Source organism: Nicotiana attenuata, chromosome 5, assembly GCF_001879085.1.
Source record: "Nicotiana attenuata strain UT chromosome 5, NIATTr2, whole genome shotgun sequence".
NCBI classification, from domain to species: Eukaryota; Viridiplantae; Streptophyta; class Magnoliopsida; order Solanales; family Solanaceae; genus Nicotiana; species Nicotiana attenuata.
Window position 1 is genome coordinate 5042505 of NC_031993.1, and position 14601 is coordinate 5057105.

Consider the following 14601-nt stretch of genomic DNA (forward strand, 5'->3'; position numbering starts at 1 on the left):
ATTAAATTCCTTAAGGAAACACTGTGAATTCAGTGGGCTCGAATTGGTTTTATGTCATTTATGTTTATGTTCATTTATGTTTATATTCATTTATATTTCCAGAATTATTTTACAAATACAGTCTACTAACAAACTTAAGGAATTTAATATATTTTCTGTATTTGTACTTACTGTTTCTGGAAGAGTAAAACCTTTGTGGTTTTGTACTCTATTAGAATCTATGTGATTTTAACGTTTGTGTCATTCTTTACAGAAATGACTAATGAGAATGAGAACCAAGCTGTTCCAATGGTGACTGCCAATGCCTCAACAAGCCGAACGACACCGGGAGCATTGGCACCGGCGGAGAAACCCGGAAAATTTTTCGGGATTGATTTCAAACGCTGGCAGCAAAAGATGTTCTTCTATTTGACTACTCTAAGTCTCCAGAAGTTCATCAAGGAAGATGTTCCAGTGCTGTCCGATGAAACTCCAGAAACTGAACGCTTTCTCGTGATTGAGGCGTGGAAGCATTCAGATTTTTTGTGCAAGAATTATATTCTAAGCGGGCTGGAGGATGCTTTGTATAACGTCTACAGTGGCGTGGAAACGTTAAAGGAACTGTGGACTACGCTTGAAAAGAAATACAAAACCGAAGATGCCGGGTTGAAAAAGTTTGTTGCTGCAAAGCTTTTGGACTACAAAATGGTAGATAGCAAGTCTGTTATTATCCAAGTCCAGGAATTGCAAGTGATTATTCACGATCTCCTTGCTGAAGGTACAAATCAAATTAATATTGATGTTGAAAGTAATAATCTTAGTATTTTTACTAATAGAAATTTCATTGAAGGTCTTGTCATCAATGAAGCATTTCAAGTAGCAGCAATGATTGAGAAGTTGCCTCCTTTGTGGAAGGACTTCAAAAACTACTTGAAACACAAACACAAGGAGATGTCCCTTGAAGATCTCATTGTTCGGTTGAGAATCGAAGAGGACAACAAAGCTGCTGAAAAGAGAGGCCGTGGAAACTCAACAATAATGGGAGCAAATATTGTTGAAGAGAACAAAAAGAGGAAGAAGGATTCTGGACCGAAATACAACCCAAGCAAGAAGCGGTTCAGTGGAAACTGCTACAACTGTGGAAAAACTGGACACAAATCTACGGAGTGTCGTGCTCCGAAGAAAGACAAGAAGAAGGGTCAAGCAAACATGGTTGAAAAGCATGATGATGTTGATGATTTATGTGCCATGCTTTCCGAATGCAACTTGGTGGGCATTCCTAAAGAGTGGTGGATTGATTCTGGAGCCACTCGCATGTTTGGCTGTTAGAGAAGCTTTTGCTTCTTATGCTCCTGTTGGACCTGATGAGACGATTTCTATGGGAAATGCTTCAAAGGCGAAGATTGAAGGATGTGGGAAGATATTTCTCAAAATGACTTCCGGCAAAGTGGTGACTTTGAATAACGTCCTTCATGTTCCCGAGATTAGGAAGAATTTAGTCTCTACTGGACTTCTTGTTAAGAATGGTTTTAAATGTGTTTTTGTTTGCGATAAGGTTGTAATAAGTAAGAATGAAACGTTTGTAGGAAAAGGTTACCTCACTGAGGGCCTTTTCAAGCTGAATGTAATGGTTGTTGAAAATAATAATAAAATTTCAGCTTCGTCTTACTTACTTGAACGGTAATAGGATCATTTGATTCCTGGAGCATTGGCTCGAATTGCGATACGAATATTGGAAGTACACGAAATGACTTGATTCTTTGGAGCGTTGGCTCAAAATAGTAAAGTGAATTATAAGATAAGGAAAGTAAGAAAGAGAAAGCGTTGTTGATTATTCCCTTGTCGGGACGTTTGGTTGAACTTGTTGGATTCTTTCCCTTGCCGGGATGGTTGTCAAATATTTGCTTATTTTATGCCCCTTAATTGTGACTGTTGTTTGGGAAGTCAGACTGTTAAATGATATTGAGGATCGGGTTGCGCGCCGCAACAATGATGTTGAGGATCGGGTTGCGCGCCGCAACAATAACATATGAGGATCGGGTTGCGCGCCGCAACAATGATATATGATAAGTGATATAGGTCGGGTTGCACGCCGCAACAATGATATTGTGGAGCGGGTTGCACGCCGCAACAATGGTAATCATGGAGCGGGTTGCACGCCGCAACAATTATTGAGGCTATGTGTTTACATTTGAGTATTGATTCCTTGTTCACTGTGAACCTAAGTTGCTTTAGTTGTTACTCTGGATTATTGTTATTATTGTAACTCCCCATAGCATGTTTCCCCTCCCATGTTGGTAATTTCTTTGTATTCGATTTCCGCTGTATATCTATAACTGCACAGGTTTATGTGGTGTCCAGTCTAGCCTCGTCACTACTTCGCCGGGGTTAGGCTAGACACTTACCAGCACATGGGGTCGGTTGTGCTGATGCTACACTTCTGTGCATTTTTGCACAGGTCCAGGTTTTGAGGAACAGCAGCAGCAGTAGTTCGGAAGCAGGCGATTCATATTCACGAGACTGAGGTAGCCTTGCAGGCGTCTGCAGGCCCGACGTCTCTTCTCATTGTTTTCTTTTAGACTGTTGCCTCATTGTTTCGAGACAGACAGCTGTTATATTTCTTTCAGACCTTTGTATTTAGTTTATTCTTAGTGGTTCGTGAGTAATGTGACACCAAATCTTGGGTAGAGGTTGTTTTTTGACTATTCCGCGTTTTAAATTCATCATTTTAAGACAGACTTCCGCTATTGTTCTTATTAGACTTTATGTTCTATATTGATGTTATAAACTGTTAAAGATAATTGCTAGTGATGGAAAGGTAATTAAGTTGGCTTGCCTAGCTACCACGAGTAGGCGCCATCACGACTCTGATGGTGGGAAATCCGAGTCGTGACAAATTACCCCCCTAAACTATTTTTAAATGAAATTAGTATCATCCTGAAATGTCATTACAACATTCGTGTTTGGTGGTGAAATACACGTGCCTGACACATGTATTTCCCACTAAAAATATTTTTTTCTTGTTTTTTTTCCATCTACTTCCTCTCCCAACTCGCTTTTTGTATTTTTTAATATTTTTTTTTTCTTTTCACACACCTCACCTTCTCCTATCCCCCAACCCACAAGTGAAGTAGTGAAATTTTTTTGGTTGAAGAAGCAGATAGAAAACTTGTGAGCTCCTCGAAAACTTTCTAATAATCAACAATCAACAACCAAATTGTTCTTCCTTGCTTTCTCTTTTATGTAAATTTCTTCAATTAAAAAAAACCACCTCACTACCTAAAGCAGTGAAAAGTCGAAAGCCCAATCGGCATGGCGAGAATATTTTTTGCAAATAATAATCAAAAACCTTTTTCTTGTTCAGTCTTTTCTAGGCTTCTTCCGGGTTTAATCGAAAATTGATATTGGGACAGGATTTTTTCATTCCTTTTTGTGAGAAACAAATTCAATTGAAAGTTTAAAAGTGGTGAATGAAGAGATTAGAAATAGCAGTAGTCCTCTATAAAGTGTAATGAAATATGTAGAGGAAAGAATAAAATCTCGCCAGAAAAAATGGAGAATGTCGGGGCTAATTTCCGGCCACTATAAGTAACAAAATTGGAGGAAAGAAAAGAAAAAGAAAAATAAAAACAAGAGAAAAGAAAAAATAGAAAATAGTACTCCTATATTTTTAATTATAAAAATTTTATAAAAATAAAATTTCAGCATTTTCTCTCTTTCTCACTCTCCCAAGGAGAGTGGCATACACTCTTTTCTGCCACATCAGCATTAAGGGTATAGTAATTTTATTTAAAAATAATTTAGGGGATAATAGGATTCCCGTAAAGATAAAGTGTGTAATTGAAAATCCGGCTATAGGTCAAGGGGGTAACTATACATTTTCCCTTGTATAGAAATACGTATTTTAACAATACAGATATTCTATTACTTAAAATGAAAAAATATCCTTATTATTGTCCTACATATCAATTTCATGTCATTATCATATACTTCGTCAATGTAAATAACTTCTTATATTATCTAAAGAATATTTATACATAAACCTCCTTAAGATGCGAAATTTGTAATTTTAAAAGTAATTACAGTTCGTTTGAATGGTTGTTACATATACATTCTTAGTGTATCATATCTTATTGTATGGATTGTCTTTGTCCGTCGTCTATAATATCACACACCATGAATTTGAAGAACAGGCGTACAATATTATACAAAAAAAAAAAAGTATGAGGTAGAGTAAGTATTAAAAAGGTAGAAAGAGTAAAATATAATTATAGTAAGGCGAAGATAAGAAAAAAAATCAGATAATGACACGATCACACTAAATCAATTGTTACATGAAAGGGGTCTTTTCATCGTTACGTAATAACTGATTTAATGATACGATATAATAAAATTAAAATAATAATAATAATATAAATAAATATTATATATAAATTAACAATACCAACGATACAAGACATAACAAGTTAACAACCATCCAAACAAATTGTTATAGGTAAATATGACCTAATGATATAAGTTAACTTCAATTATTTTTATTCCCACGTAAATAAATTATCCATATTATTATTTTTTTTGGTTTCCCACACGGTATCCAGTATCCGCATTGGGTTCGACTATATCCTATTTTGTGGCATAGAGTCCATTCGGGAAGAAGCGCTTCCTGCCAAGAATTTTTCCATACCCGTCTATATATTATTCATGTTATAATCCCTGTTAGCGTTTGGTTGGCCAGTCTGACTTGTCAGATGTACAAAAACCGCAACTTTCATTAATTGGCTATTTTTCTAACAGCCAAAAACCAAAGCGGTTTTCACTTTCACTACAGCTACAGAACTAGACTCCATTAACATCTTTAATAATTCTCTCATTTTTTGTATTTTTCTCTAAAGGAGTTTTGTTTTCAATGGCTAAACAGAGAGAAGAAAGTGAGAAGAATGAATTTTGGGATGGAATTATAGAGGGAATTCCTTTATTTGCTAAAGAACTTATAGCTGGAGGTGTAGCTGGTGGTTTTGCTAAAACTGCTGTTGCCCCTTTTGAGCGTATCAAGATTTTATTTCAGGTATCAAATTTTAGCAAATTCTTGGTTTTTTTTAACTCTTTGATTCAATTGTGCTTTTGGGGCTCAAAGTTTTGATTTTTTCCATTTATGTGTGCTTTATTTCTTGGCCTTTTTTGGGGTTTATTCTTGGGGAAAGTTACACATTTGGTCGCTCGGGCAAAAATATATACATCCCCTAACCAATATACATATATTATATACTAAATTATGTACTAATATATATCGGCTATTTTTTTTTTTTTTTTGGCGTTAATTTCTCTTATATATTTTCTTTTAGTGATTTATTTTAAGTTTTATCAGTTAAACTGAACAATTTGCTTATATGGAACTAATTGCAGTAGTTGACATGAGTTCCAAAGTGCATTTTTCCTCAGAGTTTGATCTTTCTTGATGCCTGAAATGATTTTAAATGGGGAGCGTGGTCAGTGAGTATTCACATAACGACCCCAACTTGTTTGTGATTGAGGCGTAAGTGTTGTTGTTTGATCTTTCGTGATGATCAAGAGAGAGAAGTTCGAATTCACCCTTCATGATTTTGGTTTGTTCACACTTTTTCCCCCTTCCTAATAGTGAATTAGAGGGAGACCTTATGAGCAGGGACAGAGCTAGATCATTAACTACTTGGTCGGACGAACCCAATAGCTTTTGCTTATACCTGTATTTGTATTATAAAATTCATTAAATATGTATAAATATTTAATTAAGAACCCAATAACTAAGACGAGCTACGAGTTCGGTATCTAGTTCAGAACCCCTAAACTTCAAATCTTGGCTCTGACTCTCCTTATGAGAGGTATGGATACTAAGTATTCATATAAGAGATCCCACTAAATTAGGATTAAGACGTAGTTGATTGATATTTCTTACTTAAAGTGCCCGCAGTGCAGCTAGCTTTTTAGTTTGATTGACGTTCATTGGACGGGATATAGTTTGATCTGTAAGAGCACAAAGATAAGGGAAACTAGACGCTTAAAGATGGCAATGGTGGAGCTCATGGTTGAAAAAAGTTATTTTACTTATTCGTTCCATTCTTTTGCGTTCTTTTCAGAGAGACCTTTGTTTTTACGTCAATGGTTGTTAGTCAGACCTACCTTAAATTAGATTCAGAGATGTGCCCAACAATATGTAGGCTTTATGCTGCTGATGTTACAATAAGGGCAGCCCTGTGCACTAGGTATCCCGCATTCACGCAGGGTCCAGGGAAGGACCGGATCCTAAGGGATGTTATGTAGACAGCCTACCTTAATGCAAGCATTAGCGGCTGCTGATATTACAATATGGAAGAATAATATGACCAGAAATGAGCTCTAGAATCTAGAAAAGATTGGTAATATTGAATATTAGAAAGTGGAAAATATTATCAAGAGTAAGCATGAATTCTTGAATTCAGAAAAATTAAATTCCTTATATTTAAATTTCTTTTTCCTAGACCAGACAAGCTGAATTTCGGAGTTTGGGGCTGTTTGGATCCTTTACAAAGATAGCCAAGACAGAAGGAGCGCCTGGTTTTTTCAGGTGTAGATGCAGTATTTGTTCGTCAATTTAACTGTCTAAAAAAAAGAAACTGTCTAGATAACTTCATCTTAAGTTTAAATGTATTTTTGCTGGAATTCCTCTTTCAGGGGAAATGGAGCTAGTGTTGCTCGCATCGTCCCATATGCAGCATTGCATTACATGGCCTACGAAGAGTACCGCCGCTGGATTATAAATGGAATTCCTGGAGTTGGGACCGGTCCGATTCTAGATCTCATAGCAGGATCATTTGCTGGTGGAACTGCTGTACTTTTTACTTATCCACTTGATTTAGTTCGAACGAAATTGGCTTACCAGGTGAGAAACATAAAGACATACTCTTTCATTGTTTTCCCATCTGAAATCACTTTGTCCGTCTCCCTATCACCCAATATCTCCTCCGTCTGAAAGCACAGTGGAAAAGTTGGCAACAACAACAACAAACTTGGTGAGTTCCCACAAGTGGGGTGTGAGAATGATAGTGTGTACATAGACTTTACCCTTACCCTAGGAGGGTAGAGAGGCTATTTCCGATAGACCCATAGTAGAAAAGTTGGTGTCTTGATTAATTCCAACTTCTTTCTAGCTTGACTTTGCTAGTCTAATGAAATTGAGTTGAATTCGCTTTACTGTTCCACGATCAACTGAGGACTGATTGGCATATGATCAGCTAGGTAGTTGGATCCCAAAACTTAAACGTACAAGGGCTCGTTACTGGTGAACAAGTTTATAAAGGAATAAAGGACTGTTTTTCAAAGACATACAAGGAGGCTGGAACTAAAGGCCTATACCGTGGTGTTGGTAAGTGCATTGCCTTACTATACTTTGTATTTACGGTTATTGGCTAGTCTTATAAAGTAATATTGTATGTCGCGTTTCAGCCCCGTCACTTTATGGAATCTTTCCATATGCCGGGTTAAAATTTTACTTCTACGAGAAAATGAAGAGCCATGTCCCTAAGGAGCGCAAGAAGGATATCGCTACAAAACTAGCATGTGGATCTGTTGCAGGACTTCTAGGTCAAACTTTCACTTATCCTTTAGATGTTGTCAGGCGGCAAATGCAGGTAATTTTAGTGAGATTGTATTAAAAAAAAAGGCAGCCTAGTGCACAAAGCATCCCGCATTCACGCAGGGTCCAGAGAAGGGCCGCACCCCAAGTTGGTATGATATAGGCAGCTTACCCTGATGCAAGCATCAATGGCCGATTCCACGGCTCAAACCCATGACCTATAGGTCACACGAAGACGTTGAAGATTTATTTATTTATTTTTTTTTTTTTTTTTGTGGCAATGGAATGACAGAGAGTGCATGAACTTTTCAGGTTCAGCGACTCTCAGCATCAAACAGCCATGAAATGAAAGGAACATCTGATACTCTTGTTATGATTGTGCAAAGACACGGATGGAAACAACTATTTTCCGGGCTTAGCCTCAACTATCTGAAGGTACGAACATATCGATACATCATCTGACCCTTATTGCCTTTTTAGTATCTATTACGGTAACTGTCTAAACTGATGACTACCCTATGTTTGAAAATAAGGTTGTACCATCTGTTGCGATTGGATTTACAGTTTATGATATGATGAAAGCGTATCTGAGAGTACCATCGCGAGATGATGCTGTCGTACAAGTTGTCACTAGTAGCAGAAATAATCAACCATCCACTATGCAGTCTTGACAATCTTAACGAATCGTCCTTGGGCTCAGAAATTGCCACGGTTCGATTTTGGCAAACGCGCCATCTTGGGGGGCTGCTGAAGTTTGTATATTTCCATTCTTTAACATAGTAGGCATGATTCTTCATTACAATAAATTGTCAACTCGGCAAGTTCCTCCTGAATTTACGTAGGATCCAGGCATTCAGTATATACACTGAGGTTTAATCACTTGACGCCTTAATCCCAGATTGATTTGGGTTGGCTATAAATCCTCTATATCAATCATCTGTATACGAGGTCATGTTGCAATGATGTATATTAACTTGTTGTAAAGCAATGCCTCATTCTGGCATCTTATGATTTGATAGAAAAGTTTAATGACCTAAGCTTGTTAGGAATACTATGTGTTACTCTTTAAATTCCATTTTTGTGATGTATTCATAGTAGAACCAAGAGAACTGCTGTTGTTTAAGTACAATTATTTTTTTAGTTCTCATTGATAATAAAAAATGATCACGGTCTTGGAGCAACGGTCAAGTTATCTCCATGTGACTTATAGGTCATGAGTTCGAATCGTGGAATCAGCTACTGGTGTTTGTATCAGGGTAGGTTCCCTATAGCACACTCCCTTGGGTACGGCCCTTTCTCGGATCCTACGTGAACGCGGAATATTTTGTTCATCGGACTGCCCTTTTTTTCAAAAAAAAAATAATAATAAAACATTTAGTCGCTGTCTTTTAGGCTTTTAGCTTATGTACTCAACAGTCCTCCTACATGCATGTGTCCACCAGAATGGCTCCTCCATTCAGAACGAAGTCAAGCTGATACGTATGATATGCCTTATAGTCATCTATTTTATTTATTGGATGCCAAATTTATTATGGCCTCTCATTCTTTTTTTATAAGCTTAGTGGGCATGTTTTCAACAAAATCAAGAGCTCCACGTAGACGCACAAATGTCCACAAATATAGATAACGGCTCTCGGACATGGATAATTCATTTGCTTTAATATACAGATTTTTTCTTTCTTATACCATATATGAAACCTTATTACCAAAAATATGCATAGTTTCTAATTTACCCGCCCTGGTCACATTTTTTCTACAGTTATTATACCGATCATTAAATACTAATTAATAGTAGCTGAATCTTCCTAATTTGTCGAGCTAAAATTGAGAACAGAATATTCTAAAAAGATTTGGCGTAAATCAGATCAAATCATATTCTTCCAGATATTCCTATTTAGGCGCGCTACAATTATGGAAGTAAATATTCTTCCAGATATTTTCCACCATTGATAGCCATTAAAAAGCTTGAAAGCTTTGAATTCAAATTTGGGTTTTCAAAAATCATTATTTGTTTGGATTGGGTGTTGTTGAAAATAATCGGGAATATGGCTTGGAGTTTATATCTCAATTTTGAGGGGTTTTGGTGAAGATTAGACTTGGTTTTGACTGAATTTCAGATTGAAACTCGAAGAAGAAGAAGAAGAAAAAGACATAGTGCATAAATTGTAGATAAATTGTAGATAAATTGTAGACAAATTGTAGATATTTTGTAGATTATTTGTATTATGATTGTAGATGCTTTGTTTTCTGTTTTCACAAATCAAAAACGACTAAAACTTCTACAAATCTTCTGAAAAAACGTAATTATGTCAAAAATCACAATTATGCTACAATTGAAATGGGAATTGGGATATTAAAATTCAATGTATCCAGTTTGTAGATATTTTGTAGATAAGTTGTAAAAACATTGAAATTCTGTATTTTCATATTAATTTTTCAAATTATATGTAGTTTTGTTGTATATTAAATGTAGAAAATAAGCCATTGTGAGTCTTATTTGACTCATTCCTCACATTCAACCTATTCTACAAATTCACGCCTCTTTAAATACAATACAACCATACTTCTTGAATTTCAAAGAAGTATTCATAGTTTGCATATTACCCTTCATACAATACAACCATACTTCTTGAATTACAACCATACCTATTCTACACAACTGAAACGTAAAGCAATGCTCATTGTGGAAGCCCAGGAATCAATTTCTNTTCTTCTTCTTCTTCGAGTTTCAATCTGAATTTCAGTCAAAACCAAGTCCAATCTTCACCAAAAACCCCTCAAAAATTGAGATATAAACTCCAAAATATATTCCCAATTATTTTCAACAACACCCAATCAAAATAAATAATGATTTTTGAAAACCCAAATTTGAATTCAAAGCTTCAAAGCTTTTTAATGGCTGTCAATGGTGGAATTGCTGCTCTCTTGTCTCTTTGAAGGTTTGTTCTTCTTCATTGAGAAAATTTGAAGCTGAAGGTAAATGTATGTATGAACTTTGAAGATTTGACTTCAATTTTGATAAACTTTTTTGTTCTTCATTGATGAACTTCAACTGGAGTAAAATGGGGAACCAACTTTGTTGAAGGGTTTCTTCAATTTTCTGTGAATTTAGAGGGAGAATTTGGTTTCAGAAGATGGAAAATGGTAAAAAGAACGTGGGTATGGGTAAAACGTGGGTGGGACTGAGGGGTTAGGAGAGAGAAACGTGCAAATTCCTTTAATTAAGGAGTAAAAAATGTACAATTAATTATACCCTTAATTAATTATGGTATAGAATTGGTAATTTGGTATACTAAGTGTAATTAAGTCAAACCTTAAACATTGAGGGTAATAACCGTTTTAACAGTATTTTTCGTGGATTATATAAATTGCACAAATAAATTTATCGAATACTGAAATCAACCATAATTTAGAAATATCAGCCAACATATAGATACCTTGTTATTATACAATTACATAATAATGAAGCAATAATGATAACAATAATAATAGGACAGTGCTCGTACAGTTAATTTCACCAGTTTTTAAGGCCTAGGAAGACCAGCAACGAGTAGATACTGAACTCATAATACATTAGTACTATATTTGTGCCATCAAAGGGAACTTGCTGTAAGGCGACCCCAAGCAGAAGTCTCTGCATAAAAACAAGAGCCTTCAACCCTCTCAGACAGACATGTAAATGTAGAAAAACAGAAAAACTACTGAAAAGAAAAGATAGATTAAAGTTCTTTGCACTCTGGACTGTTGGACTAGCACAAAGAGCATGTTTAACAGTCAGTAGCGTTAAGATTGAACCTTTGTCCTCTCTGCTAGGTTCCGAGACGACTTCTTGTTCACTTTGCAGATATAGCATACATGAGGGATGCAAGTCATATGATGTAATCAGACCATTCAGAAATGAAAGATGTATGATCCATACTCTCTCCGGGACATTCCTCATGCTTAGTTGGCTGTTCCTTCCCTCCAACCAACCTTGCTGGATTCCCAACTGCAGTTGTCCGTGGTGGCACGTCAATCAATACCACTGATCCAGCGCCAATCTTGGCCCCCTCACCAATCCTCACGTTGCCCAATATTGTGGCACCTGCACCTATGAGCACACCATCCCCAATCTTAGGGTGCCGGTCACCACCAATCTTACCAGTCCCTCCTAAGGTTACATGGTGAAGAATTGACACGTTGTTTCCAATAACTGCAGTCTCGCCAACCACCACTCCTGTTGCATGATCAAAGAGGATACCTTTTCCGATTTTAGCAGCTGGATGGATGTCAACAGCAAAAACATCAGAGATTCGGGATTGAAGAGCAAGTGCAAGTGGCCTTCGGGATTGAGTCCAAAGCTTGTGGGCTACTCGATGCGCCTGAATAATATAGAACTACCTTTTTAGTACTACAATACACTAGTATGAAGTGAAAAGCAAAGCCACATGACTTGTTCTCGAAAAGGGGAAGAAACACAAAGCTATCTATCAATATTAAGATTTCCACAAGATGCCAATGACTACTCATTTCAACAAACAAAAATAAAACAGTATCTCAAAGTTTGTTAACGAAAAGAAACGTTAACTTTTCCATCTCAACTTAGAATGTGATGAATTGTCCAAAGTATTAGCATAATATATCTCGCTATCTGCAGATAGCCAAATTGGCAAATCATAGTTAAAAACACTATAATGAAAATAAAAGATAAAAAAACAAATACATTCATCCACATCCACATATGTGCGCAAGTGAGGACTTCAGGAGTGTACGCGAATTTGGCCACATTAAGTGGTTCATAGACTTCATCGTAACAACACACACTTTCCCCGTCTTAATCCATTGCTACAAGATGCATTTCCCCTGTTTATGAAGATTTCAAATGAAAGATTGAATTTTTTTTCCATCCGTCCAAGCTTGGTGAGTAGAGTTACCCAATACTTGTGCTGATGGGAAGATGGTCCCCTGTGGAATAGTTGAGGCGCGCACAAACTGGTCGAACTACTATTATTAATTACAATAAAAAGATTAAAGTTTCCTACCATCTTTCCAACTTTAACAACTTAACAAGTATGGCTCTTGTTCTTGTCAAAAAGAACATATGTGCCTATTGTTACAACATAGTAGTACACTAACAACTAAGGCTTGAATAATGCAAGATCCAAAACTTAAAGTTTCAGATATCATCCTCACATTCAAGTAGATAGACATACTTCTCACATCCTAAGCCAATTTTTTATGCAGTATTAACTTCTCAACGCCAGTCCATTAGAAGATTTTGAGTCTCCACTTTACAGGCTCCTTCAACAACTTCAACTCAAATTCACATAACGCATCTCAACTTCAAAATTTCCCAACAAACAATCGTATTCAAAAGTCCCCATATTTCCAAAAATTTCACAAAATTCCCCATCTTTAATAAAGAGACAATTTTACAATATCACTATAATGGAGTAAAATTTTCATATTCCCTCCTTTCCAAAAGAATGATGCCTTCAAAATTTGGAAACAGATTATTAACTTAAACTTTTCATGTTACCCTTAATACAAGCTTTTATAGTCTCACAAATGTTTGGTATGTCCAACATTATAAGTTTCAAGTCATAAAAATCTTACTACTTGTTTCTTAAACTTCTTGTCTAATCAATTTTTGACTCATAAATTGGGGGAATATAATGCATCTCCACTTCCAAAACCACCAAAAATTCATCTTTTCTTACTGAAAAGTCCCTCTCTTTCCAGAAAACTTTCACAAAAGTCCCAATCTTTCTTGAAGAGCCAATTTTACAGCATCATATATAGAATCCATAAGGTGAAAAAATAATCACTGACCTGACAAGCAAGGAAACCTTTGTAGTTAAGCAAACAGTGAGAGAAGGAAACACAAGCAGGGTCACGGTAGCGAGCGGCGAGTAGGTCAGCGGAAGCGGCGGCGCGTAGCTCAGGCTCATTAGAGAAAGTATTGAGAAACAGATCATAAAGGAGCGTGGATAAGAGCGTGGAAGAACAAAGCTTATTTCCCAAATGGAAGGAGAGTGAACGTTCAAGCGAAGAGTGAGAGAGTATAGTCGAGTACAAGTAGCTGGCTAATGCCGGCTCGGCTTCGGCGTCGCGCCGAGCTTCGGCTTTGATTTGTGTCCATAGCCATGTGGATTCTTCCGCCGTGTCTGTTGGTGGATGTGGTGTCGCCGGTGTGGCGTTGCGGTATTCTCCGGCTGGCATATTTGGGGACATCGTCGTTTTGATGGTGCTTTTGCCGCGGTGTTAGTGAGATTTTTAATTTTTTCCCCTTTTTGGAGGAGCATTGATATGGAAGAATAAAGAAAGATGACGTGGGGAGATTCTGACCGGGTCAACTTTCTAGAAGTTTGATAAAATATAAACAATTTTCTTATGGTAATTGATTTTTTCAGTGGAATTTAACATGTTACTCGGCCTAAGGGAAGCTTGGAGTAACGATAATTTGGCTCCGTTTGGCCATATATTTTGACACTGTTTTTTTAAATCTTTTTTGAAAGTATTGTTTATTCATAGATTAATGATCTATTTTTGAAAAATTTCTGAAATTATTTTTCAAGTTCCCAAAATCTAGTTTAGGGTAGATTTTGGGTGAAACTTGTTCTCCCACTCACAAAACTTCAATTTTTTTTCAAATAAAATGCATGTCCAAACATAATTTCAACTTCCAAAAATTATTTTTCAAAACTACTTCAAAAATTATTTTTTCAAGTATCAACTAAATCTATGTCCAAACGCTAGCAAAGTTGTTTTCGTGTGACCTATGGGTCATGAATTCGAGTCGTGGAATCAGTCATATTAATGCTTATATATGGGTAGACTGTCTCCTTTGAGTTCCTTCCCTCGACCCTACGTAAATGCGAGATGTTTTGTACAGCGGGCTACCTCTCTTTACTCTACGTAATATTACCTATTTATATTCAAAAATAATTTGATATTAATCTTTTTTACCTGCTATAACACCAAATATGTAAAATATTTTTAAATAATAATACCACAAGCTATCTATATCTATCTATCTATCTATCTATATCTAT

At 36.3% G+C, this 14601-nt stretch overlaps 2 protein-coding genes across 3 annotated transcripts; one reads left to right on the forward strand and one right to left on the reverse strand.

The window, feature by feature from the left end:
- On the forward strand, positions 4717-8712 carry LOC109225206 (graves disease carrier protein-like). The gene is made up of 7 exons (XM_019389797.1): positions 4717-5044; positions 6474-6559; positions 6667-6874; positions 7231-7357; positions 7438-7622; positions 7880-8002; positions 8101-8712. Exons 1-7 carry the CDS (start codon positions 4886-4888, stop codon positions 8236-8238), a joined length of 1026 nt encoding a protein of 341 aa, XP_019245342.1. The 5' UTR covers positions 4717-4885; the 3' UTR covers positions 8239-8712.
- Positions 10961-13865, reverse strand: LOC109225207 (serine acetyltransferase 5). Of its 2 annotated transcripts, XR_002067873.1 has the most exons (3): positions 13379-13865; positions 11363-11928; positions 10961-11201 (listed from the first exon to the last, which is right to left on the reverse strand). XR_002067873.1 is itself a non-coding variant. In XM_019389798.1 (2 exons), the coding sequence occupies exons 1-2, from the start codon at positions 13778-13780 to the stop codon at positions 11437-11439; spliced, it is 894 nt and encodes a 297-aa protein (XP_019245343.1). In that variant the 5' UTR covers positions 13781-13865; the 3' UTR covers positions 10961-11436. The 2 variants fall into 2 exon arrangements, 1 of the variants encoding a protein (XP_019245343.1); XM_019389798.1 differs by having other exon boundaries at positions 10961-11928.